The 27,809-nt window shown below is 50.5% G+C and overlaps 1 protein-coding gene across 2 annotated transcripts in view; it reads right to left on the bottom strand.

Annotated features, from left to right (window-relative positions):
- The window catches only part of CCN4 (cellular communication network factor 4), a 39,002-nt gene extending 12,182 nt beyond the window's left edge, over positions 1 to 26,820 (bottom strand). The window contains exons 1-2 of one of the 2 annotated variants that reach the window (XM_004373016.2): positions 26,645 to 26,820; positions 4,556 to 4,835 (exon numbers count right to left, since the gene is read on the bottom strand). In XM_004373016.2, coding sequence (XP_004373073.1) covers positions 4,556 to 4,835; positions 26,645 to 26,713 — 349 coding nt within the window. In that variant the 5' untranslated portion in view covers positions 26,714 to 26,820. The remainder of the gene's footprint in view (positions 1 to 4,555; positions 4,836 to 26,644) is intronic. The other variant, XM_004373017.2, reaches the window with a different exon arrangement.
- Between the last annotated feature and the right edge of the window lie 989 nt (positions 26,821 to 27,809).

Raw genomic sequence — 27,809 nt, 5'->3', positions numbered from 1 at the left:
GGTGGATGGGTGGGTGGATGGATGGATAGGTAGGTGGGTGGGTGGATGGATGGATGGATGTGGGGGTTAGCACTAATCTTAATTGGGCTCCTACCATTATCAGAGGAGTCCCTGAGTGACACAAACAATTAAGTGCTCAGCTACTAACCGAAAGGTTGGCAGTTTGAACCCACCCAGAGGCATCTCAGAAGGAAGTCCTGGCCATCTGCTTCCGAAAAGTCACAGCCATGAAAACCCTATGGAGCAGTTGTACTCTGCACACATGGGGTTGCCACGAGACAGACTCAACGGCGACTGTTTGTTTGCTTTTTACCAGGTATTAGGAGTCCCTGGGTGGTGCAAAGGGTTAGCTCCCTCAGTTGCTAACTGAAAGGTTGGAGGTTCAGGTCCACTCAGAGGTGCCTCTGAAGAAAGGCCTGGTAATCTACTTTCAAAAAATCAGCCACTGAAAACCCTATGGAGCACAGTTCTACTCTGACACACATGGGGGCGCCATGAGTCAGAGTTGACGCCACGGCAGCTGGTACCGTGTATCAGGCACTTGACATTCAACCAGTAGAGAGGCGGGCTTTATTTGTCGTGTTTTATTTAATGAGGAAACTGAGACTTCATAGGTTAAGTAGCTTGCGTAAAGTCATAGTTCTACTAAGTGGTGATGCTGGGATTCAAACTCAGGCTGTGTAGCTCCAAAGACCATGTGTGAGTTATCACTCTCCTGCTCTTCAGCCTGGAGCCCTGGTTGCTCAGTGGGTAAGAGCTCAACTGCTAACCAAAAGGTCAGCAGTTCAAACCCACCAGTTGCTCCTTGGAAACCCTATGGGAGCAGTTCTACTCTGTCCTATAGGGTCGCTGTAGGGTGGACTTGACGGCAACGGGTTTGGTTTTGGGTAATCTTCAGCCTGAGAGGGCTGAGACCTGGAACTAGACCTGTCCTCTCGTTTCAAGATGACTGTCGGCAGGGCGAGATGGCTTCTCCATGGGAAAGTTAAAGCAAAGCAAACAAGGCAAAAAGCAAAAGCAGCTGATGACATCTTAGGCTTTCATGCATCATTGTTTGATCCTCGACAACCATGTGGAGTTGGTTTCATCATGCTCTTTAAGTGGTGTGCCCAAGGTCACGTAGCTAGCAAGTGGCAGAGCCAGAATTTCAACCCAAGCCTGACTGCCTGGAAATGTCATGATCCTGCCTTCAAACCACACTGCCCTCAGGCCTGACTCAGCTGCAGTAAGTGCAAGGGGTGTTTGTGCAACCGAAATAGCCCAACAGTCAAACTCAGAGGTCACTCTCTGCCCATGAACATATTTAATTTGGCCTACAGAGTGTTTTTTAAAAGAGTTTTGAATGTGTTGCCAGTATTTACAAATGATATACAAATCCAGCCTTCTGGATCCTCTTGAAAACTGAGCAGACTGAACAGTGGGCTGGGGCCCCATACAGCTGACCTCCACTAGCCAAGCTTCATTCACTACTTTGCCATGACCCCCACTATCCTCTCCATGAGTTATACATGCCAGTGTGGTGTGTGTTTACCTGCCTTGCCCTTCCCAAATTACATGTAAACCTCCAAGGACAGATGTAGCCTGTCCTGGGGACTGTCCATTGGCTGAGCTGACCATTTCCTAAGACGCTGTCCATTAGAGGGACTCATCTTTTCTCTTTCCCCTCTGGCCTAGAGCTGGCTTCTTCTCTGTTGCCTTCAGGCCCCAGGATTGCTGTTTTCCTTGCATGAGAGGCTCATGAACTCAGACACTATGGCAGCATTTCTGAAAAAAGGCTCAGTAGAATGTTAGTGAGATGCATGTGTTGTGCACATGTGTGCATGTGATGTTTGTATGTGTAATGAGTGTGTGTGTGTGTATGTGGTGGGGTGAGTGAGTAAAAATTCACCTGGGCAAAAAAAGTTCAGGGTTCAAATAAGTTTGGAAAGAAAAGCCTTCTTACAATAGCTCCCTTTTAGAATTTGACAATGGACATGAATATTTAATGGCTCTGAGAAGCCCTGCAACATCTGTTTAACTTTATTTATTCCAACATCTGTAGATCTATGCTATCATGGAACCCTTCGGTAAGTGTAACACCTATTAAAGTCTCTCTCAGACCAGTTTTGTTTTTTTTTGTTTTGTTTTGTTTCTATACCCTTTACTTTTGTCTCCTCTGGGCTGTTTCGTTCACTCAACAAACTTTTGCTGAGCTCATCATTTCGCTAAGTTTTAGGCATTTGAAGATGACTTGAAAATTTCCCTATGCTTCGGGGGCCTATAGCATACAGGAGAGACAGATTTTAGAAGTTATTTGTTACAACACAAGGCACTGAGTGCCGCGCAAAATGCCGGTCCCCCTGGAGAGGCACACACGTTTAAAGGCTCTGACAAGTCCTGCAGAACTGGTTTATTTATTCCAATATCTGCAAACCTGTATGGTCAGGGAACCCCTTGATAAGTGTAACACCTATTCCAATCTCCTTCAGACCACAGCTTGGTTTTGTTTTTCCAATGAAAGAAAGGAAATATGCACAGGCTCATGGGTAGGCGAGGAGAGAGGAGCTAAGAGGCTGTGGTGAGTGAAGGTGGGACCTAAAATACAAAGAGATAAGGGGTGAGGATGAGTAGGGGAGGTGGTTTTCCAGGTCCCCAGTGAGGAAGACAGGTAGGAGAGGCAGTAGCTGGGCCTGCCCAATCTCTGACTCCATGAGAGAATGCCTATGAAGGCGTGGTGCCAGGCACATGGTAAGTTCTCAGGACAGCTTTAGTGATCAGTACAACTGCAGTGAACTGAGACAGCAGCATTAAAATGGGGAATAAATGATGAGATAGCCTCATATAACTGGAGGTGGTTCTACTGATGGAAGGCCTGGCAATTTTCCCTACCTGGGTAGTGGGGAGAGGGTATGTGACTGACTGTGTACGCTAGCAGTCAGTCTCAAACTTAAGTGTGCATGAGAATCACCAGGGAATCTCATTCAAGATGTAGATTTCACAACCCCACCTCCAGGGAATTTGACCTATTAAGTCCGGGGAGTGGGGGGGGGGGGTCTCAGAAATAACATATTTTAACCAACACATCAGATAACTCCATGCAGTTGGTGCTGCTTCTTTGAACACACTGTTTTATGGGGCTAATAATGGGTCTCAGTAAAAGAAAAAGTGGAAGGATGAGGGAAGCAGAGGTGGTTATTTGCAAAGACAAAGTCAGATGACTTGGTATAAACTTTAAGCATGAACCAACAATAAGAGAGCATGAAGTGTTTGTAAATTAACCACGAAACTAAGATAGGGTTGTCTAGCTTGGAATTATGTACGTAATCCTCATCAACAACACACTCCAGGAAATATAATGAGTTAGGTGAGGATGCAAGACTACATTGTATGTAAATAAGGGGTGTATACGGAGTCATGGTTACAAGGAACACTTGATTCAGCACTAAGGGAAGAGGGAGCCCTTGGGTTCAGGAGGCTTTGTACAACTGTTCGGAAGTTAGGCAACTGTATCATGATGCGTAGTTACCTCTCTTCATCATGCTGGGTCATGTATCTTAGAAGGATAGATTTAGATGACTCAAGCTAAGGGACTGTCAGCCCAGATAGAGGCAGGAGGTCAGAAAGTTCCAGGAAGAAGTTCTCTGGGAAGAGAAAAGGACAGAATACCCATGCTAGAGCACTTGAAAAGCAAACAAATAAGTAAAACACAATAACTGCTCCACCTACCCCCACTCATGAGGATATTATAAAGAACAAGAGTGCAGAAAAAGTAAATTAGAAACTCCAGGAAAAACAAAAAGCTTTATAAGAATGGAAATTTAGCAAGTACACTCTTTCAAGCTGCAGTGAACGATATTTACAGTCATAATATGGTAAACACTGATTCTTGTATAATAACACTAAAAACAATCATGACCAGTATATTTGAAAGCTAGGAGAAGAGCAGAATGGTATTGAGGAGCTAAGTCATCAGCTATCATATCCAAAATTGGTATATCAAGCCAGGCAAGATATAGCAGAACACAGGTATTACATAGTGGTCACTGCCAGAAGAAACAGCTAAGAGTTTAAAGGGACTGTAGTAACTGAAGGCACCAGGGTAGGTAGTAGGAAGGGATGGCTGCAGGCTGCTGGTTTTCATTCTTTCAAGGCTACTGGCTTTTCTTTAACCATATTGCTTGTATTGACAATATCATTAAAATATTTGGAGCTCTGCAGTGCCCTAGTGTCCTCTGGGAGGTCATGGACACTGGGCAAAGGGCCTCACCACTAAGAGAGCAAAGCTAGGCTGAGCTTTGCCTAGTGGCTGCCTCTTCCCTGGGGACAGTACGGACGTGCCTCCATGACTGAGAGACTCGAAAGAGGCAACATTCTGGAGTCAAGAGGAATGTAGGCATCCCTCTCTCCCCAGAAAGGGCCTGGCCTCTGGCCTCTCACTCTGGACTGAAGTGGGGGCACCTCTTGCCAAACAGAAGTGTGGCCAGGGTCAGGGCTGTGGGCGTTCCAAGGGAGAGGGGCCTGGGCCAGAGCTGGGGGTGCGGGGGGCTGGGTAGAAGGTACGGAGGGTCTCACTTACGTGCACACACTCCTATTGCGTACCTCGGGCGGTCCCCACTGTAGTCGCAGTAGAGGCCCCGGTGGGGGTCACAGATGGCGGCCTCAGTGCAGTTGTCCCCGAGCTGCTGGGCACATGTCTTACAGCATTCACAGCCATCCGTGATGAGACTGACCCCCAGTGGGCAGCGAGGTGGCAACGGCGGGCACTCACAGGGCCACTTGCAGAATTGGGGGCGCGAGGACGTGTCCTCCAGTGGTGCTGGGGTGAAGGTCATGGCCGTGGGGGCAGGAGAGAGGGCCTGCAGGAAGAATGGTAGCGGTGGAGATGGGTGCCGGACAGAGGTTTCAAACAGGGCTTCCAACCGGTTGGTTCTAGTTAGAACCCCTGCTGAGAATTTGCATTCCAACACTAGATATCTAAATTAAAATCTACATTTTAACAGGATCCCTAGGTGAGTCTTATGTATAAATTTTTTTTTTAATTGTACTTCAGGTGAAGGTTTACAGAACAAATAGTTTCTCGTTAAACAGTAGTACACATATTGTTTTATGACATTGGTTAACAACCCCACGACATCTCAACCCTTTCCCTTCTCGACCTTTTTTTTTTTTTTTTTTTGTGAAAATACACAAGGCCAAAGATACACCATTTCAAAAATTTCTACATGCACAGTTCAGTGACATCGACTACACTCTTCCAATTGTGCTGCTATTCTCACGAGTCTTATGTATAAATTTTGAGAACCACTGCTCTCCTAGTGGGAGCCTTGGCGGCACAGTGGTTAAAGCAATTAACTGCTAACCAAAAGGTCAGTGGTTCGAAACCTCCAGGGGCTCCGAGGGAGAAAGATGTGGCAGTCTGCTTCAGTAAAGATTTACAGCCTGGAAACCCTGTGGGGTCACTATGAGTCGGAATCCACTCCACAGCACTGGGTTTGGGTTTGGTTTTAGCTGTGCTAGTGGTTCTCAGAAGTGATCCCTAACCAGCAGCATTACCAGTGCCTGGAAACTTGTTAGAAATGCAGATTCTCAGCAGGGGTATAAACTGGAATGAACTGGTTCAAAGCCCTGGTTTCAAAGCCCAAAGCACTCTGCAACCACCAGCCGGTCTTCATGGCATTCCAGAGGTTGTCGTAAAAGAGTTACAGCTGATTCTCATTGTTTGCAATAGTTATGTTCTCTGAAGTCACTGCAGACACTGAATTAGCAAACACTGACCCGCTGCTCCCAGGGGAAATACAGGGTTAGTTTCTGCAGGTCACAATATTTTTATTAACCAACCAATACATAACCTAGTTTTACATGTTTCTGTTTAAAGATACCTTAAAAAAAAAACAAAACAAAAAAACAAACCCATTGCTATCAACAGAGTAGAACTGCCCCATAGGGTTTCCAAGGCTGTAATCTTTAGGGAAGCAGACTGCCACATCTTTCTCCCGAGGAGCAGCTGGTGGGTTGGAACAGCTGACCTTCTGGTTAGCAGCTGAGAGCTTTAACCACTAAGCCACAAAGACACCTAATTTCATATATATTGTTGATTCATTAACTCACGGCCAACAGCACTATAACTCATGCCTGAACCTAGCTTATCTACCACATGCATTTTCTACCCAAGGCACATCACAACCTTCTTGCGCTTAAATACTAGACAGAACCTGAGAAGGACTTTTCTTTTGGGCGGGGGGACGGGGACGGGCAAGGGACTGTTTTAAACAGCGAAATCACCGACAAAAAGCAAAAAAACGTGAAAAAGGCGACACTAAGTAGTCTCCGAAAAGGACACTTGTTTACAGCGTGAAAGCTGAAACAAGAAGGCAGAGCGTCACCGGGCTCGACCTCAATTGAGGACATGCGCGGAGGGCAACCCCAATTTATCGCCGCTCTGTAAACTGCCGGAACCCCGCTGCCGGTAAGTGGAGGGCCCAGGTTCTACGTCTAAGCCTCGTACTTCTTCGCATTTCCTTCTTTACTAATCATCCCCACAATCCCGGAAGGAGGTGTTACTGGCCCCATTTTATAGATGAGGCAGTTAAGGCTCTGAGTAGTATAACCCTTCTGATGAGTCACGTTGCTGTGGCGGGACCCCCACCCCGTTGCCTTTTTCTACTGCCTGCAGATCCATCCTCTTTCCTCCACGTAAGGGTCCTTTGGACCTCCTGGGAGAGAAGATGCCTGTTGGCCACAGCGTTTCGGCCAGCTGAGAGGTTACTATTTTCCAGGAAGGGGCTGCAGTGGTGAGGCAGCGGACGGACAGCGTTAGCACTGCGGCTGGACCTCCCTTGCCCCCGTGGGATAGTAAGTTGACTCCTGTTGCCAGCCAGGCCCTGTGTGGAGGTCGCCTTTCATGGTGCGCTAAGGACCATGGACCCCCACTCACCTCGCTTGTGCCTCAATATCCCCATTCCCATCCCAGCCAACAGGTGCATCTTTATCTGGGCAAACGTGATAACATAACAATGGGTCTGCTGGGAAGGGAAAATAAGCCTAAAGAGCCCCCAGCCTAGCAGAAGGGGCAGACGGAGGCTTCTCTGGGTGTCTGTGATTGTAGGCGCTCTTTGCCACCTGTGGAGCCCCGGTGGCACAGTGATTAAGAGTTTGGCTGCTAACCAAAAGGTTGGCAGTTCAAATCCATCAGCCGCTCCTTGCAACCCTATGGGGCAGTTCTACTCTGTCCTACAGGGTTGCTGTGAGTCGGAATGAACTTGATGGCAGTGGGTTTGATTTTTTGGTTATGCTGCCTGTGTCTGTGGGATCCAAACACAGAGCCCGCTTCCGGCTGCCTCCCTGAATTAGTCTCATCCCCTCTCTTTGGAGTCCCTGGGTAGTGGCAATGTGCTGTCTGTAACCAAAAGGTTGGAGGTTTGAGTCCACCCAGAGGCACCTTGGAAGACAGCCCCGATGATCAGCTTTCTAAAAATCAGCCATTGAAAATCCTATGGAGTGCAGTTCTACTCTAACACACTTGGGGTCGCCACAAGTTGACTCAATGGCAGCTGACTGGCTCCCACTCTTTGCTGTCGTTGTTATGCGCCATCAAGATTCTGACTCGTAGCAGCCCTACAGCACAGAGCAGAACTGCCCCATAGGGTTTCCAAAGTTGTCATCTTTATGGGAGCAGACCGCCAGGGCTTTTCTGCCCCGGAGCGGCTGGTGGGTTAGAACCGCCGACCTTTCAGTTAGCAGCCACGTGCTTAACCATCATGCAACCAGGGCTTCTTCTCCACTCTTTACAGGGGAGGAAATCAAGGCTCGTGGAGGAAGAGAAATGCCCGAGAAACAGAGAGAGCAGGACTAGAGTGTGGCTTGGAGCCTGTTCTCCCAGCCCCAGACCAACGTGGTCTGCACCACAGAGCCTCCTGTCCACGGCTTCTCAACTGTGGCTCTTAAATTCTGAGGTTAGCTGAGGGGGGTCAAGGACTTCTGTGGGGGCGAGTGAGGAGGGGAGGGCTGGCTGGGCTCCAGGCCATGCCCTCCCTCTCCAGCCAGAGGAGGCCTGCTCAGTGGGATCCACAGATCTGCCTTCCATCTCTGAACAATGGGTTCCAGCGTGGAGATGTTCAGCCAGACCCATCCTTCCTTTTACAGAGGAGAAAATGAGACCCCAAGAGGTAGAGGGACCCAGCCAGGACCACCCAGCCCACATCAGAGCCCAGACACAAGCCATATCTCCTCACTTAATTCTAAACTCTTTGCCTTTTTTAATATATAATTTATTTTATTTTTGTTGTCATTGAGCATACACACAACAGAACATACAGCAATTCAACAGTTTCTACATGTACAATTCAGTGACTTTGAGTCCGTTCTTCGAGTTCATGCAACCATTCTCACCTTCCTTTTCTGAAGTGTTCCTCCCCTATTAACATGAACTCACTGCCCTCTAAGGTTCTTATCTAATCTTTTGAGTTGCTGTTGTCCATTTGATCCCATATAAATAGATCTTAAAACAGCACAATGCTCACAGCAGACGTTCTTTACCAGTTAAGCTAAATTATTATTTGGTTCTAAGAAGGCTCCGGGGGATTTTTTTTTTAGTTTAAGGTTTAAAGATTATCTCAGAGCAATAGTTTCGTGGGTTCATCCAACCTCCATGAATCCAGAAAGTCTGGATTCCATGAGAGTTTGAAATTCTGTTCTGCATTTTCCGCTTTTGATCAGGATTCTTCTATAGAATCTTTGATCAAAATGACATGTTCACCAGTAGTAGCCAGGCACCATCCAGTTCTCCTGGTCTCATGGCAAAGGGGTCTGTACTTTGCTTTTGTCTCCCCTGGGCTCATTCATTCACTCAACAAACACTTGCTGAGCTCATTGTTTCTCTTAAGTTTTTGGCACTTGAAGATGAATTTGAACATTCCCTGTGTTTAAGGAGCCCACAGCTTATGGGACAGAGATTTTAGAGGTGATTTATTGCAACTCATGGCACTGAGTGCCATGCAGAATGCTGGGCTCCCGGAGAGGTGCAGGAGCCCCCTGAACACCAGGCATGGGTGGCTGTGCTGAGGCAACTGAGGTCACTGCTGCACACTTGGCTCAGGGGACCAGAGGTGAAGAGAGGTGGTCCTGGCGAGGTGCTGTGTCAGTCTGACCCTCAGCTCTGGCCTGGCACACAGTAAGTGCAGTAAATATTCAGTCAACGAACATAGGACCCTAGAAAGTTAAACAGGAAAACCCTGGTTTGATGCTTTCATCACCTCTGAGCATGATATTGGAGTCCCTGAATGGTGTGAACACTTCATAGGCTTGCTGCTAACCAAAAGATTCGAGTCCACCCAGAAGCACTTTGAAAGAAAGGCCTGGCAATCTACTTTATAAAAAGTCATTGAAAATGTTGTGGAGCACGGTTCTGCTCTGACACACATGGGGTCATCCTGAGTCGGAATTGACTTGACAGCAACTGGTTAGGCGTGATATCAGGGTCTCAGTCACTCCCCCGCCTTCCTTCCTCAGGGCCTTTGTGATGCAATTCCCTGTGACCAAAATGCTGTTCCCACCTCTCTTCACCTGGGTACCTGCTACTCATCCTTCAGGTCCTAGTTTAAAAGCCTTTCCTTGGAGAGGACTCCCTTCACCCCAAAATCATGCCCCCTTCCAAGTGCCTGGCTTTCTCCTCAGACACTGCACATATAGCAATTAGACGTGTGTGTGTGTTTGTGTGTGTGTGTGTGTGTGTGGGTTAGTGCTGTGACCTCCATGAGGGCAGGGCAGGGCAGGGCAGGGCCCACCCAGCTTCCTGCTGCCCCCAGCACACATCAGTTCCAGCACATAGTAGGGCCACCGAAAGAGGCCTGTGGGGTCTGGCCCCTATTTCTCTGGGTGCCATTGGAAGCTCTTCCCTCCTTCCTGCTCTGTCCTTTCCTCATTGGGGACAGATAGGGTCTTTCTCTGCTAGGACAGAGACAGAGACCCAGCGTGGCCAAGAGACTCATGTCTGCAGCTTCTGCCAGGGTGAGGTGTAAGGCCACCGTGGGCAACGTGAAGTCGGAAGGCCTCGCTGGCAGGAAGCAAAGGGCGCCTTAGGGTTTGACAGCGCTCTCGTCTGAGTTCACCTGGGGGGCATTAGTTTGCCCTTGTTTGCTATTCCTCAAAACACAGTACAACAAAACCCCCAAACCCTCAAATCACCAAATAAAATTGAATGTGTGCACACGTACACATACACACACACAGATTCCTCTTTCTGGAGAGAGACTTTTCCTTGTCAGGCTGTGACAGCAGGAGTGTCCCAACTTCGTTAGCACCCACAGGCCATCTCTGACCTGTCCCCAGGCCCTCAGAACATACTTTTGACAGAGGAAATAAAATGGCCATCCCCTTCAGGAAGCCCTCCCTGCCTTTCCCAAGCTGCATCAGATGGGCTGTCTCCTTGCTCCCATCATGCCTTACCCAACCCTCTAGCAGTCGCCCGTCTTCCTGACTAGGCTGTGAGCTTGTAAAGCGTAGGTCTGTGCCTGCCTGCTCTCTGCATGTCTGAACCACAGTGTTCAGCACACAGCACAGCTTCCTGCTTGTTAGTCGAATGATTGGATGGGTGATTGTTGGCTAAAAAGGTCATTGGTGCCACTTTGATATTCAGGGAAGTTCAGTACATCCTGAGCTGGAACCTCACCTCTCAGGTTAAATTTGTTTTTGGTTTTTTCCCCCCATTTTTTTTCTCTTCCTCCAATTGCGTTTTAGGTGAAAAGCAGTGGTTAAATTTGGTTGTCAAGAAAAGATCTGGGACCTGGTGACGGTTGGAAGTGGGTTCCAGTCCCGGCTCTGACTCATTCTCTCAGAGTGGCCTTGGGCAAGCTTCCTAACCTTTCTGAGCCCCATCTGTGATATGGGTGCAATAATGCCCACTCGTGGAGGTGTTGGGAGGGTGACGGGACATTATGGACGTGGAAATACTAGCTTCCAGCCAGACACATGGCAGACACTCAACAGCATAACTCCCCTTGCATGTCTGTGGTTGTGCCTCTGCCCCACCCCCGCAGTGTCCAGCTCTGGGCTGGAGGTCCGGCTACTTGGAGATGAGCTGGGAGCAGCTGTGACCTGGTGGATGCCCCCTATGTGGTCACTATTCATCCTTCTGTCTCCGTACCAAGTTGAAGATCTCCAGAGTGATGTCTTCCTCCCAAGTACCTGCTGCAGGCCCCACAGTGGGAGATCCTTAAAGGGGAGCCACAGAGGAGGCCTCTCTTGGAGAAGGAAGCTGGTGACCAGACCCTGGGCAGGGGCGGGATGGACTCACTCGCTCTGTGAGCCAAACCTTTGCTGTTGGCACCACCTGGTGGGAGATCTGCAGCCCTTGGTCCAGGGAAGAAGGCTGTTGACAAGAGGGGGTGGTATGCAAGAGCTCGGGGACCTCCTTGGTGCGAAAGAGCTCAGAATGCTCCGTGGTGTAAAAGAGCTCTGGGTGCCAGGGCCTGAGGACCCTGGATTTGGTGCTGTGTGACCTCTCTGAACCTCACTTCCCCTGTCCAGCACTGCCCCTTTGGGTATTTGACCGCAGGCCACCATTAAGTTGAGACTGCTAAGAATCGATGAATTTACTGCGTCCCCCCCCGCCCCCGCCACCCCCCCCAAACGCGTGTACAGGACATCAGCCATCTTGCATGCCCAGGATGGCCTGTCTACCTGCCGTCTGCCTTGGTAAACGGACCTTGACATCAGGGTATGGCTCTCCTTCCCTGTCCAGGAGCGGAGGAGATGTCTCAGCCAGAGAACAGTGATGAGGGCTTCCTTAGGTCCTAGCGGAGGTCTTACCTTCCCTTTTCTTTTCCCAGCAGTCCTTTTGTGAAGCCAACCAAATGACCAAGGTGCCATCCATCTCCCCCTTGCACCTCTGCAGGAGGCCCGCCAGGAGTGCATGTCAGCCTGCCATGCTGTGAGTGATGGGTGGAGCCGGCCAGGCAGCCGATGAGTGGTTGGTTCGGGCCACTGGGGTGAGTGCATCTCCCAGACACCCGATTTGGAAGGAAATGGGCAGAGCTGGGGCTGCGCAGCTTACCCCCCACCTCGTCCCAGAGCCCACCTTCTCTGATGCGGCTGCTTTTGGGGTCCAATGCCTGCCCAGTTCTGCGTGCTGAGGTCTCTGAGCACACCCAGCCCACCCACCCCTCAAGGCTCCTAGCCATACCTCTTCTTTGGGGAGTCCCTCCTAAAACCCAGTTCAGCGAATCTCAAACAGGACCCTGCCTCTGAACCCCCTACAATGGTCCTTCCCAACCTCTGCTGCAGGTTAGCACCACCTGGGAGCTTAATAAACACTGATGTGGGGAACTGTCCCCAGAGTCTGATTTCATTTGCCTGGGAGGAGCCTGTGCTTTGGGAGTTTTCTTTTTACTTTTATTTTCTATGTTTTTTTTTTTTAATTGTACTTTAGATGAAGGTATGCAGAAGAAATAGTTTCTCATTAAACAGTACACATATTGTTTTATGACATTGGTTGACAGCCTCACGACATGTCAACAGTCTCATTTCTAGTTCTTGAGCTCTCAGTTACCAGCTTTCCTGTCCCCTCCTGCCTTCTAGTCCTTGTCCCTGGGCTGGTGTGCCCCTTTAGTCTCGTTTTGTTTTGTTTTATGGGGCTGTCTAATCTTTGGCTGAAGGGTGAACCTCAGGAGTGACTTCATTACTGAGCTAAAAGGGTGTCCGGGGGCCATACTCTCCAGGTTTCTCCAGTCTCTGTCAGGCCAGTAAGTCTGGTCTTTTTTTGTGAGTTAGAATTTTGTTCTACATTTTTCTCCAGCTCTGTCTGGGACCCTCTGTTATGATCCCTGTCAGAGCAGTCAGTTGTGGTAGCCGGGCACCATCTAGTTGTACTGGACTCAGTCTGGTGGAGGCCGTGGTAGCTGTGGTCCATTAGTCCTTTGGACCCATCTTTTCCTTGTATCTTGTTTTCTTCATTCTCCCTTGTTCCCAAAAGGGTGAGACCAGTGGAGTATCTTAGATGGCTGCTCACAGTTGCTCAACAAGGCAGAATGTAGAACACTGTCTTTATAAACTGTGTTATGCCAGTTGAGCTAGATGTTCCCCGGCTGGGCCCCACGTTGGATATCCGGCTTCAGTTTTTCTAGGTCGGGGCTCAGAATCTTTAGTTTGGCTTGCACCCCATGATTTTTATAGGAGTGAGAACTGCTGCTTTCGAATACTGGGCAGGGCAGGGCAAGGTGTTGGGTTCTAGGCTGCCTTCCTGTTTTGAACATTCGATATTTGTAGCACCCACACATTCACACATCACCCAACCACACCCCTGACTACCTCCCACGATACAGCTGATACAGACTTGAAGCCCTCACATTCTGTAATCTCACAAGGCAGTGCTCTGCTCAAAAGCAGGTGCTTTACAACTATATTGTACTCTCCGCTTGGTACTTTGTTAAAAGACTGAAAAATGGGGAAAAAAGGAAGAACAACTCCCTAGTTATCATATGCATATGCACGCACACGTACACTTATGTGTACCTGTACTTATACAGAGTCCCTCGGTGGCACCAACAGTTAAATGCTGGGCTGCTGATAGAAAGGTGGTTCAAACCCTCCCAGAGGCACCTCAGAAGAAAAGCCTGGTGGTCTCCTTCCCAAAAGGCACAGGCACGACATGAAAACCCTATGGAGCACAGTTCTACTCTGAAACACATGGGGTTGCCATGAATCAGAATCAATCCCTAAATGCCATATGGAGCCTTGGTGGCACAGTGGTTAAGAGCTTGGCTGCTAACCAAAAGGTCGGCAGTCCGAATCCACCTGCCAATCCTTGGAAGCCCCGTGGGATGGTTCTCTGTCCTGTAGGGTCACTATGAGTTGGAATCTACTCGATGGCAATGGGTTTTTACTCTTTACGGGAGCAGACTGCCACATCTTTCTCCTGCGGATCGGCTGGTGTGTTCCAATCGCCAACATTTTGGTTAGCAGCCGAGCGCTTTAACCACTGCACCACCAGGGCTCCTTTGGTAACCATTAGGCAGATTAAAAGACTTGAATTGATTATCCTTCAGTCTCACCCTTATTGGACAATGTTGAGCTGATTAAAATCAGGAAGAAAAAGAAAAGACCAGGTAGGAAATGCTGCATATATATTTTTGAGATATTTAGAAGACGAGAGGTAACCCTGATCTTATAGTGTTTCTGAACTCTCTGGGGAATTGGCCCAGGGAACAGGTAAGTCTATGATTTGACCTTGCACGTGAGTTTTGCTTCAGTTTCACAAAAACTCATGGCGGTGGGCATGGAAGCAGAAGGCAGGAGGCTGGCCTTGGTGGGCTGGGCCAGTGGATGAGGGAGGTGGACACCGCCCTCTTTGGAGAGCGCGCACGGTCCATGTGTGGACAGGGCACTGGGAGGGGGGGTGGATTTCCCCAACCCGTCTGCACAAGCTCTGACCTGGGGCAGCACTCACCCACTCTGAGCCTCCATTTCCTCACTGGTAAAATGGTGGTGATGACCAGGTCCCTAAACAGAGCCATGAGCAGTTACTGGTGTTATCTCCTTTTCATAGATGAGGGAACCGAGGCTTAGACGGGGTTAGTAACTTGCTCGAGGTCTCTCAAGTGGTATATGACCCCAGCGAGTCCCTCCAGAGTCCTCGCTCTTATGTACCATGCTGCATCATCCCTTATTCATTCATTCATTCACTCCTTCAGCCACCCATCACAGGCACTAAGTACCTGTTAGCCCTAGGTGCTCAGATGAACAAGACACAGTCCTTTCCTGCAGGGAATACACAGGCTAGATGGACCATAAACCATTACTGCCCAGAGTGGAGGGTTGTAATCGAGTTGGGCCAGGTCGCCAAGGGCCCCAGAAGAGGAGACTAACCCTTTGTGGATCTTCTGGGTTCAGGTTGCTCCGTCTCGCCTCCTCGGGGCCCGGCACGGCGCTTGGCACACCCTGGGCAAGCGCTCAGTGAACAGTGTTGGATGTGCCGGGGGCTTGGCTCTGCAGCCCTGGAATCATCTCTGGGCCTGGGAGGCTGCACCCAGATGATCCACAAGGGGGCAGGCTTGAGGCAGGAATGACCAGAGCCAGCCCAACGGGGCCCTGGGATTCTTTGGAAAGGGTTGCTCTGCCTGGGAGCAGTTTCTGTTCTCTACCTTGCTGAAAAGAGAGGCCCTGGGGGAAGTGGAGGAATGCAGATATGCAGGTCCCAGGCAGACACCCAGGTCTGTGGGACTCTGCCCACCTGCCCTCCCCCACCGCCTTGTGGTCTGGGTTCTCAGGGCAACTGACTTGGTCAGCCAGTGCCCGCAGCCAGCACCTGTTTTCAGAGCCCCTCCCAGGGGTCAGGTTCCATATCCTGGCCCCCAGTGGGGCTACCTTTCCGGTGGGAAGTTGAAGAACCGTCCTAGTTAGGCTCTTTCTGGGAAAGCACTTGGCTCCACCCCGCTGCGGGCAGGCTGGGCCCAGAGTTTTTTGGACCTGTCCCCATGCACAGGCTCTGCCCGGTGCCCTAAACACCGCAGTGCTGGAAAGTAGGCGGCTTCTAGGGAATGAAGGCACTGGGCTGATTCAACCTCCCCCAGGCTGTGCGTCATGGGATGTGGAAAGGCTTTGAGATTTTTTGCTAATTGGTTTTATCAGCATTCAGCCTGTGAGCTTCTTTTTATGGAGAAGGTAGAAGGGGCAAGAAGCCAGGTTTCTTTCTAAATAACGAGCCTTAGTCTGACAGGGCCTTTCCTCATCCATGCACGAATTCATTCCTTCATTGGTTCATTCATTCATTCATCAAGTACGTGTAAAGCATCCACTAAGTTCCCAGCACAGTGCTGAGTGCAGAGGAGAAAGTCGCAGGGAATGCCTGAGGGAGAGGAGGCACGATAGAGCAAGGGTCGGAAACTACAGCCCACGGGCCACGTCCGGGCCAAGCGCTGTTTTTGTAGGGGCCAGGAATGCTTTTTGCATTTTTAAAGGGTTGTTAAAAAAAGAAGATTCCACACAAAGCTTAGACATAGCCCACAAAGCCTAGAATATTTACTGTCTGACCTTTATAGAAAACATTTGCTGACCTCGGTTATAGAGTTATAGATAATGAGAATATAGATGAGAAGAATAACAGCTCACCATTACGGAGTGCATTTCACATGCCAGGCATTATTCTAAGCAGTTTAAATGTAGTAACTAATTGAAAACATGCTAACCTTTGTTAGAGACACGTTTGAATATTCACAAAAGTCTGGAGACTAATATAATGAACCAGCCCCGGCAATTATCAACACCGTGCTGATCTGGTGTCATTATGGCCTCCACGCACACACCTACTTTTTTATTCTTGGGTATTTAAAAGCAAATCCCAGACATGTTGTGATTTTACCTGTAGATACTTTAGTGTACCACTCTGAAGTGTGCCATTGAGTCAATTCCGACTCATAGTGACCCTATAGGACAGAGTAGAACTGCCTCACAGAGTTTCCAAGGAGCAGCTGGTGGATTTGAACTGCTGACCTTTTGGTTAGCAGCCAAGCTCTTAACCACTATGCTACCAGGGTTCTCCTGAAGTGTGAGGAAATTTAAAAAAATCCAACCCCCATACAACTATCACATCTAATGCAATTAATTACAATTTTATAGTTTTATCTAATTAATAACCATTCCATATTCAAATTTCACTGATTGCCTCAAATATATATATATATATATAAACAAATGGCTTCTTTGAATCAAAATCCACTCAAAGTCTACGCATTATTGTGGGTTATTTTTTTTAAGCTTCTTTCATTAGTCTGTGAAATAAGTAATTTAATTCTTAGGCTAGCCTTAAGAGACAGGCTGCTTATATTATCATCTTCCCCATTTTACAAATGGGCAAACTGAGGCATAGAAAGGTTGAATGACTTGCCCAAGGTCATTAACAAGTGGCACAGTTGGGATTTGAACCCTAGCATCCAGTTCTCAGGCCATCACACCTAACAGTCCCACTACAGGGCATCTCAGTGTGGTCTAGGCAAGGGCTATGAGTGCAAGATGGAGAGGAGCAGGAGGGGGGTGCATAGGAGCAGGGAGTGCTTCCTGGAGGAGGAGGTGTTTACACAGAGGAAGGGCAGAGAACATCTCCAAGCTGAGGGAAGACCAGGAGCAGCCTGGTGTCATGCAGCAGTGACCAGTGGGGCTCAGGGTTCAAGGAGATGGAAGTGGCAGCAGGGGCCGAAGACTGAAGGACCTCAAGGTCCATGCCAGATGGGGAGCCTTTCAAGATTCAGCCACACTCTTGTGCCAGATGGTGATCAAAACAACCCAGTGAGGTCGGTACCAAAAAAACCCAAATCAAACCAGTTGCCATCGAGTCAATTCTGACTCATGGTGATCCCACATGTGTCAGAGTAGAACTATGCCCCGTAGTTCGATGGCGTATACTTCAGAGGTAGATCACCGGGCCTTTCTTCTGAGGCACCTCTGGGTAGACTGGAACCTCCAACCTTTCGGTGAGCAGCCAAGCATGTTAACCACTTACACCACTAGGAACTCCTGACCCAGCACACAGAGGCATGACTCACCAAGATGGGGGAAGCCGTGGGGACTGGGGACCTTTCAATGGCACCCCATTATCTACAGCCATGCTTCCTGAACTTGGAAGACCTCAAGAACCATCTGGGCGTGAGAAGCACTGAAACTCTGAGTCCTACCCAACCCAGTAGGCCTGGGAGAGCCGGGGAGCCATCTTTGCAGACAGCTCCGGAGGGTTCCTCCCCCAGGGCCTGCCTTCAAAGCCCGGAAGGTGGGAGCCCGAGGGACCAAGTGTTTCGCGTTCTGTAGTTTCACAAGGATGGTGTGGCCTGAGAGCAGTACACCCGGAGAGTTGGCAGAGGCGACGAGGGCTGAGAGAACATTTCTGGACAACGTGAGAGGGAGGGGGCTCATGAGAGGGACATCGCAGAGGGTGGGACATGCCTCGTTGGATGCGAAGGCCGATAGCACCCTTTCTGAAGCAGCAGCCTCATGAGGCCACTAGCTATAAGGCCTGCTGTGAGCAGTGTGCTCTTTTAAGCACTATCTATATGGGATCAAAGTGACAACAGCAACTCGAAAGGTTAGATAGGAACATTAGGGCACAGTGAGTTCATGTAAAGGGGGAGGAACAACTCAGAAAAGATAGGTGAGCATGGTTGCGCAACTTGAAGAAGGTAAGCAGTGTCGCTCAAGTGCACATGTGGAAATGGTTGAACTGGTGTCTGTTGTGCTGTGTGTGTTGTCCACAACAACAACAGAGAACTGCCTCACAGAAGCCGTGTGCTCGGGAACTGACGGAGCTGCCCCATGAGTGAAGCAGGGGATTCTAGGACCGTATGGTGGCTCTGGCAGACACAAACTCAGGGTTCAAGTCCAAGCTCCTTGAGTTCAAGATGAGAAAATGAGCCCAGAGGTGGCAAGGGGCTTACCTAAAGTCACACAGTAGTGAGCGATTCTCCCTTGCCTTCCGGCTATCTGGAGTCCCTGGGTGGTGCAAACGGTTAACGTGCTCAGCCGCTAACCAAAAGATGAGGGTTTGAGTCCACCCAGAGGCACCTCAGAAGAAAGGCCTGGAGGTCTGCTTCTGGAAAATCAGCCACTGAAAACCCTATGAAGCACAGTTCTACTCTGACACATTTTGGGTCACCATGCGTTGGGGTCACCATAAATTGGAGTCAACTCGATGGCAACTGGTTACTGGCCTAGCTACCCAGGCTAGCCTACCAGTTTGCCCCGGGGGTGGGTGTCTGAGGCCCTGCACTCACAGAATATACTTCCACCCTTAGACTGCCAGCCCCCAGCACCATCCAGCCCCGGGCGGGCTCCCAGCACATGTCGCCTCTCTCCACTCCCAGACTCGACACAGGATCCCAGAGGGACGGGTGTGGACCCGATCCTTCCTCCTTTGGGCCTGGGCTCTCATTTCCTCTCACCCCCTTCACCCCTCACCGGGTCTAGCAGACCCACAATCAACACCCCAAGCCCTGACTTGCCTCCAGATTGGGAGCCTGGGCGGGGGGGTTGAGGGGAGAGTGGCGCAGATTTTATCTCACTGGGCTGGAATGCCCATTATTCATGTTTTGAGAGGCCTGTTTCTTCTCCCTGATTCTGTCTCCTCCTCCCCCCCACTTCCGTCACAGAGAGGAGAAGGGAGTCAGCAGATTAACAGGCTATCAGGGCTGGAGGAAAGCCAGGGTCTACCCAATGCAGTGGTTTTGAAAATCAAGTGTGCGAGAGAACCTCAGGGCCCAGGGGAGCATGCAGGTGCCTGGGCACCACCCAGGAAATCAGGCTCAGGGCCCAGGAATGGGCATTTTCCCTGCCTTCCTCAGATCTGAGTTTCCCACTCTACCTGGGTCCTCACCACTCTCCTCTCTGCTCGTTTAAAGATCCGTCTCCACCATGGGGACCATCCTCCATGAAAGGAACAGAGCAGACTGTTTATCTGGGGTCCCTGGGTGATGCAAATGGTTAACATGCTCAGCTGCTAATGGAAAGGTTGGAGGTTCGAGTTCATCTAAAGGTGCGTCAGAAGAAAGGCCTGATCTACTTCCAAAAAGTCAGCCATTGAAAACCCTATGGGAGCATGGATCTACTCTGTTTTTATTTCTTTAGAAACAGGAAGGTGGCCGCCACATAGTAGGGACAGTTAGGGTCCCTGGAACAAGTAAGTGGATGGGCTGTGACAATCAGTCAGCCTCCAGGGACCTTCTTGTCCTGACTCAGGATTGTAAGAGACAAGCCTCATCTACTGTCATTATCGTCCGCGGCAGCAACGTTTCTTTCCCCCATGGGGTAAGTGTTCACTGACTCCCCGTAGATGTGCCCCGCAGATGGCGCAGGATGTGAAGCCCTGGGATCTTCAGAAGCCCAGCTCTGACCCTAGCCCAGCCCCTACTCCCACCTCCTGGTGCTAAGCCTGGGTCTTTATGAACTCCTGCAGGCTTGGACCCACTCAAGCTGGAATTCCCCCTCCTGCTATTGAACGATGGTTAACTATTCCAGGGGCTTCGCGTGCTGTATCTCCACTTCATTCTTTAACTTCTCACCACAACCCCGAGAATCGAGTACTAATATTCTGCCTATTTACAGATGAGGAAATTGGCCCAGAAAGGCTGAGCTACTTGGCTAAGGTTGCACAGCTCGTAAATAGAGGAGTTAGGATTAGAATCCTCAGTAATTTTCCCGCCTCATGTGTTGTCATACCTTTATGTTCCCTTTTGTCTTTCTAGACCAGCACTGTCTAGTGAAATATATTTATGTTTATCAGCTGCCGACAAGTTGGCCTCTGACTCACAGCAACCCCAATGGAACGAAACGCTGCCCAGTCCTTTGCCGTCCCCATGATCGGTTGTACATTGATCCAAGCATTGTGATCCATAGGATTTTCATTGGCTAATTTGCAGAAGTAGATTGCCAGGCCTTTCTTGCTAATCCTTCTAGTCTGGAAGCTCGGCTGACAGACAGGTAGGTGGTGGCTGCGCGTGAGGTCCATTGGCCGGTGATCGAACCCAGGTCTCCCACAGGGGAGGCTAGAATTCCCCGCTGAACCACCCTGAAGAACGGTAAGCCACCATACAGAATTTTTCGTTTTCTAGTAGTCACATTAAAAAGGAAAAAGGCAACAGGTCAAATTTATTTTAATAATATATTTTTTAACTCAATATAAAGGAGACCTGGTGGCACAATTGTTAAGCACTCAGCTGCTAACTGAAAGGTTAGGGGTTCCAAACCACCCAGTGGCTCTGCTGGAGAAAGACCTGGCAATTTGCTCCCATAAAGAGTACAGCCTAGAAAACCCTATGAGGCAGCTCGGTTCTGTCACATGGGGTCGCTATGCATCGAAATCTACTTGACAGTATCTAACAACAACAACCCAATATATTCAAAATATTATTTCAACATGAGGTCAATATACAACAATTACTAGTGAGAATTTTACATTCCTATGTACATGGTAAGTCTGTGAAATTCAGTGTGTATTTTACACTTACAACGCAGCCCAGTGGGACTAGCCACATTCCAAGTGGGCAGTAGTTTCCTCTGGCTGGTAGCTAGCGACTGGACAGTGCAATCTAGACCATAATGATCTTCCTTGTCTCGTACCGTGTGTGGGTTTCAATAGAGCTGAAATATGTATAGAGCTTAGAACACTGACGGAGTCCTGGTAGCACAGTGGTTAAGTGCTCGGTTGCTAACCAAAAGGTCAGTGGTTTGAACCCATCAGCCTCTCTGCGGGAGAAAGATGTGGCAGTCTGCTCCTGGAGGGAGTATGGCCTTGGAAACCCTATGAAGAAATTTCATTCTGTCCTGGAGGGTTGCTACAAGTCGGAATCCACTCGATGGCAGTGGGTTTTAGAACACTGTGCCTAAATATGGGGAGTGCTTGGTCCGTGTTCGCCTTATTATTGCCCTTGTTACTGGACAGACGGGTGCTCACTGGGTATTGCTCAGTGGATGGGAAATGTGCCGGAGCCCCACTCCCGATGTCTGCAGCATTATGCGCTTCTACAAGATGCTTTCTCCCTTGCCTTTGCTTCCTGGGCTGTAGTTGGCATCCTTCCCAGCCCTGGACCACTGCGGGTTCGCCTCGTTCCCCTCCCACACAGGGATCCACGGTGTGTGTAGCCACCCCTCCCTGCTGCCCAGAGAGATGGCGGAGGCTCCTGGGAGGCACTCCGGGGTTTCTGTTTGCAGGGGCCTTGTCTTAGACCCGAGGAGGGGCGTCTGTGCAGAGGCTCGGGTGCTGACCTGCCCACGGGCAGTGTTCTGCACCCCTAGAGCTAGGCCCGCTTTGCCAGAGGCCTCTCCCACGCCCTGCCCGCCAAGTGCTGTGCAAGGTGGAAGATACGTCGCCTGCTGCTCCCTGACCAGCTGTGGCAGGAGGCATCCAGGGCTGGGAGGCTCCGCACAGGGAGGTGATGGGTGTGGGGCCTGGGCTGTGGCTTGAAACGCTCACTCAGATCCAAACTAGAACCAGGAGAGGTAAAATAAGGCGTATTGTTGTGTTCCTCCTCGGTTTTAAAGGGGGTATTTTGCCATATAGCCAAGTCCGCAGGCTCTAGGAGCAGAGAGTGAGTTTGCATGCCTCACCCCACACACACCCATCACCACCCACACCAGGAAGACTTACACACTCAAGACACCCCAGTTCTCACAGATGCACGCGCCTCACCACCACACACACAGTGGAGGCTTACACAGACACCTCACAACCTCACAGGCACACACCCTCACCCACACACACCACACAGGCTTACACACTCAGACACCCCACAACCTCACAGGCACACACCCTCACCCACACACACCACAGAGGCTGACACACTCAGACACCCCACAACCTCACAGGCACACACCCTCACCCACACACACCACAGAGGCTGACACTCAGACACCCCACAGTCTCATGGACGCACACCCTCACCCACCATGGAGGCTTACACACTCAGACACCCGACAACCTCATAGACACACACCCTCACCCACACACTCCAGAGGGTTACACATTCAGACACCCCACAATCTCATAGATACACACATTCCCACTCACACACACCATGGAGCTTACACACTCAGACACCCCACAGTCTCATGGACACACACCCTCACCCACACACCCCAAAGGCTTATATACTCAGACACCCCACAATCTCACAGGCACACATCCTCACCCATACACCCCAGAGGCTTACACACTCAGAACCCCACAATCTCACAGACACACACCCTCACCCACACACACTATGGAGGCTTACACACTCAGACACCCCACAATCTCACAGACACACACACCCTCACCCACACACCCCATATTCTTATAGACACACACCCTCATTCGCACACACAAGGTTTAGGCGTACACACCTAGATATTCACAATCTCACAAATATACACACCCTCACCCACACATACCCCACAAACTTACACACTCATGCACAATCTCATAGACACACACACCTTCACACACACACACCCCATAATCTCACAAACATACATCCTCACCCACACACCCCAGAGGCTGACACATTCAGACACCCCACAATCTCATAGACACACACATTCCCACTCACACACACCACGGGGCTTACACACTCAGACACTCCACAGTCTCATGGACACACACCCTCGCCTACACACCCCAGAGGCTTACATACTCAGACACCCCACAATCTCACAGGCACACGTTCTCACCCCCGTACCCCAGAGGCTTATACACTCAGACACCCCACATTCTCACAGCCACATGCACACACAGCCACATTGCCCCCCCACACCTGTTCACCTGTGCACATCCCACACACTTACATGGGAGGAAAGTAGTGGGTCTCACCTGCGTAGACCTGTACACAGACCACTACAGACTGAATGTTTGCCCAGGATTTATTGCCAAAGCATTTGTTTGCCCAGTTTCACACGTCTCAGAGTTTCCCCTCAAACACTCACGTGTTCACCCCTTAGGAGCAGAGAACTCGGTGGGGCTGAAGTCATTAGTCCCCATTAACTAAGGAGGACAGTGAGTCTGGTGTGGTTAAGGGACTTGCCAATGGCAGAGCCCACACCCAGGCTCTCCATCCTGGATGACGTCACCGCTGCACCCTCATTCAGGCCAGTGGGTGCATGCCAGCTGTCCCAAAGTCTGCAAGCTCTGTGGGGACAGGGGCTGTGCACGCCTCATTTCTGCACAAGTATGTGGACCAGGGTGGCAGAAGGCTGTGTTGCAAAGAGCTGGACCTAGGTTCAAACCTCAGCTCCACGGATAACTAGCTGTGTGAGCTTGGGCAAATTATTTAACTTCTCTGATCCTCAGTTTTCACATCTACATTGGCTTAATACTGTTGTTATACTCATTGCCATCAAGTCAATTCCAACTCATCGCGACCCTATAGGACAGAGCTGAACTGCCCCACAGAGTTTCCAAGGCTGTAGTCTTTACGGAATCAGATCACCACATCTTTCTCCTGCGGAGCGTCTGGTAGGTTCGAACCACTGATTTTTTGGTTACAACCGAGCACTTAACCACTGCCCCACCAAGGCTCCTTAGTATTATTGTAAAAATTATCAATCGACAATCAGTTGCCACCAAGTTGATTCCAACTCAAGGCAACCCCATATGTGTCAGGAGTAGAACAGTGCTCCATGGTGTTTTCAATGGCTGATTTTTTAGAAGTAGATCACCAGGCTTTTCTTCCAAGGTGCCTCTCGGTGGGTTTGAACCACCAGCTTTTCGATTAGCAGCTGAGCGTGTTAACTGGTTCCACCACCCAGGGATGCCATGGGAATCTCAGGAGGTGCTTAATAAATGTTTGTTAGATGAACTGAAGTAGGTTTATATATTACTTACACAGACACACATAACATTTGTCACGGTGCTTAGTAATGCTCACCAAATGTAGGCCTTTCAATAAATGTAGAAGGAAAAGGAAGTGAAGAAAAAATAATTCCTATCTGCAGTACACCTTTATCATATATTAAATTCCCAAGTATCCTCTCCTCAATTTATCTCCTCCTGGGCTGGCACCATCCTCCATCAATTGCAGAACCTTCAAATCATGCTTTTCTATCTGATAGGGCAAGCCCTCCTTCATAACTCTGCTTCCTCAAAGTGTTCTTGGCAATTCTTACATGCTTTTTCTTCCATATGAACGCTTGTAATCATTTTTTCCATTAAAATTTCACTGGGGCCCTGATTGGATTTGCATTCCCTTCACATATGCGCTCCGGAAGGATGGCCTTGTTTGGAATTGGGCTGAAGAGCCAGGCGCTGCTTGCTGAATGCTGCTGCTGAGTGCGGCTCATTCCCCTTTGCCTCGCTGCTCTCCTCTAGAGCATCAAGGATGCCCGAGAGCTCAAGCGCCTTGCCTTTGTTCCACAAGCTCTGGAATCACGAAACAAGTAGGGGGAGAGTAGTCTTGGGTCCCCAGAGAAGGTCCCCAGGAGGGGGCTGCATAGATGGGGGCACATCCTGCCTCTGCCAAGAGTCTTCCCTTCATCTCCTGTCTGGGCCATCAGGAAACGCCTCTCCTTTGCTGTAATTCCTCCGGCTGAGCACTGGGCTCTGTACAGGAATCTTCCCCAGCTCCGGCTTGTCAGGGGAGGCAACAGGGGCCCTAGTGGGCTCGGACGCACCGTGGACCTCTCCTTGCTTCTCCTCACTGGGCCTCCAGCTGCTCTAACTCTCTCACCTCATCCCCATCCACTCCCTGCCCTCCCAGGCAGAGCGACCTGCAGAGTTGGTGCCGCAGCCCTGGCTTCCAGGCTGACTTGATTCTCTCTGGTGGCCCAACCCCTGGAAAATGCTCGGTTTCCCCTAAACCAGGAGAGCTCAGCAAGAGAGAGCAGGGTTTGGTATCAGAAGATCTCCGTTTGAGCCCTGGTGACGTGTTCACTCTGAGACTCTGGGCAAGTCACTTACTTGCCCCCAAGTCTCCACTGCTTTTCATTTGTAAAATGGAGCTTCTGTCCTTTTCGGAGGACGGTTCGGCCCCAACTCCGGGCAGACACTAGACGCGGGGTGGAGATAGATTTAACAATGAAGTATTCAGACACACTCCCGCCTGCACTCTGCAAACTCTGGCCCCGGGAAGGTACCCACCGCCCAGCTCCTACGATGCCGCTGGCCGAGATCCATCCTCCACTCTCAGCCTCAGGTCTGGATGAATCAGAGTCTTTGAGCCCCTGGGCACGCGGCTTAACCCTGAGCCTCGGTTTTCTTATCCAGGAACGGGCATACTGATCCCAAAGGAAGCCTCAGTGTGGGTGGGTAATAAGCCCTTCCCACCACCTCCCCTTGTCTCTTGGCGTTGCCACTGCAGTGGGCTCTGGCAGGGCTGCGGGGTCTTGGATTCCGGTGTTCTGCCAGCTGCCCACCTCCTGCACCTCCTGCTTGTCTGTACTCTGCCTTTGCCACCCATACATGCCTGGCGCCACACCCAGCCCCTTATGCTGCCACGTGTCTTGTTCCCCTGGCATCTCAGGGGTGCAGACCTGGGTCCCTTCCCTTTGTCTGCCCTGGAGTGGAGGTGGGAGAGAGAGCCCTCAGGACTTCCCCGGGGAACAGTGGGCTTCATAGCAGAGCCCAAGGGTGCACATCTATAAACTGTAGAGGGCTGTGCCAGCCCAAGGTGGCAGCAGTTGGGGTTAGAAATCATTCCCAGCTCCGTTTGCTCAAGATAGCATGTTCCTGTCCAAAATTTCTTGGCTTTTTCTATCTCCACTCCCTGTAGGATTTCCAGGGGCTCTGAGATTCTATTGCTTAAAAATGTATTTTTCAAACTCAAAGGACTTTAGAAGTATCCCCACAACTTCCTCAGTTTATGATGCTCAGAGAGGGTGAGTGACTAGCCCAAGGTCATACAGCCTGTCTGGGCAAGGTTGGGTCTAGAGGTCAGGACCCCGACTCCTGGCCCAGTGGGTGTCTGTTTCTGCTTATTTCAGGTGGGAAAGGAGGGCATGGAGGACCTGGCTGGGTATTTCCCCCAGATGTCTTCCCCTCCTCCTGTCGGGCCAGGATCCACTGTCTCTGAGCAGCCCCAGCCTTCACCCTGGGCCTCCTCCTTGCCCGCTGCCTCCTCCTACCCTTCCAGACCACCAAATGCCCACCCCCCCGCAGAGGGTCATACAGCAGCACTGGGTGGAGAAAGGAGCCGGCCCCTCTCTGACCTCTCCAGGCAGGACTCACCGAAGCCAGGGTGCTGCCCGCGGCGGCTGCTGTCACTGCTGCCAGCGTCCAGGGCAGGAACCACCTCATGCCTGGAAGTCAGTGGCAAAGGCATCGACCGAGCAGCCCAGCAGATCCGGCCACCTCTGCGGGGAGCTGGGCCGGCACTGGCCTAGCCCATCAGGAGCGCCAGCTATGCCTCTTCCCCCAGCCCTCGGGGGCTTTTATTAAAGCAAGGTCTGACGTCAGGGTTAAGGACAAGCCCTGCATTTTCCTCTGAAAAAACTTTTCCTGCCTGTCTCCCTTTTTTTTCCCCTCCTCTCTCTCCCCACCTCCAGCCCAAGCTTGGCCAGCCTCCCCGACTCTGACAGTTCTTAAAGGGGACGTTGCAGGCCTGTGTTTTCACAATGGGGTGCCGAATTCCCACCGCGGGAGCTGGGCTTGTTCTGTGGAGGTATTTCACCAAGGTAGGGAGGGGAGCAGTGTGAGAGGGTGCGGGCCGAGGCGGAGATGCAGTTACCCAGGCGGTGTCTTTGAAAGGGCTCCCAGTGGGAAAATAAACGCCCACTCCTAGCTTTAGGCTGCTCCTGCTTATGGTTCTCATTTGTCATCTTTTGCTTCTTTCCCCTCGCTGCAAGCAAAGGAGAGTGGCTTTGAGATCACCAAGCCGGAAGTATAGGAATTCACACAGGAAGACAGACGGAGGCTGAAGTTATCACCATCACCTGTTCTAAAGAGCTAAGCTGTATTTGGGGGCTGTGGTGGTTCAGTGGTAGAATTCTCACCTCCCATGCCGGAGACCAGGGTTCGATTCCTGGCCAAAGCACCTCAGGCGCAGCCACCATCCATCCGTGGAGGCTTGAGTGTTGTTATGATGCTGAACAGGTTTCAGTGGAGCTTCCAGACTAAGACGAGGAAGAAAGGCCTGGCAATCTACTTCCAAAAAGCAGCCGATGAGAACCCTATGGATCACCACGGTCCAGTCTGTAGCCCATCATGAGGATGGCACAGGACCGGGCTCAGCGTTTTGTTCTGTTATGCGTGGGGTCCTCGTGAGTTGTGGACCGACTTGCTAGCAGCCAGCAGCAGCAAATAGCAAAGCTATGCTTCCCAGTTTCCCGGAGTTGCCCTACCCTGCCCATCAGCCAGAGGCCCTTTGGTGCCGGCGCTGGCTCCCATAAGTCAA

The sequence above is a fragment of the Trichechus manatus genome, unplaced genomic scaffold (genome assembly GCF_000243295.1).
Source record: "Trichechus manatus latirostris isolate Lorelei unplaced genomic scaffold, TriManLat1.0 scaffold00022, whole genome shotgun sequence".
In the NCBI taxonomy this organism is placed as follows: domain Eukaryota; kingdom Metazoa; phylum Chordata; class Mammalia; order Sirenia; family Trichechidae; genus Trichechus; species Trichechus manatus.
The sequence above is the reverse complement of the archived record's forward strand: the minus strand, read 5'-3'. Positions and strand labels throughout refer to the sequence as shown.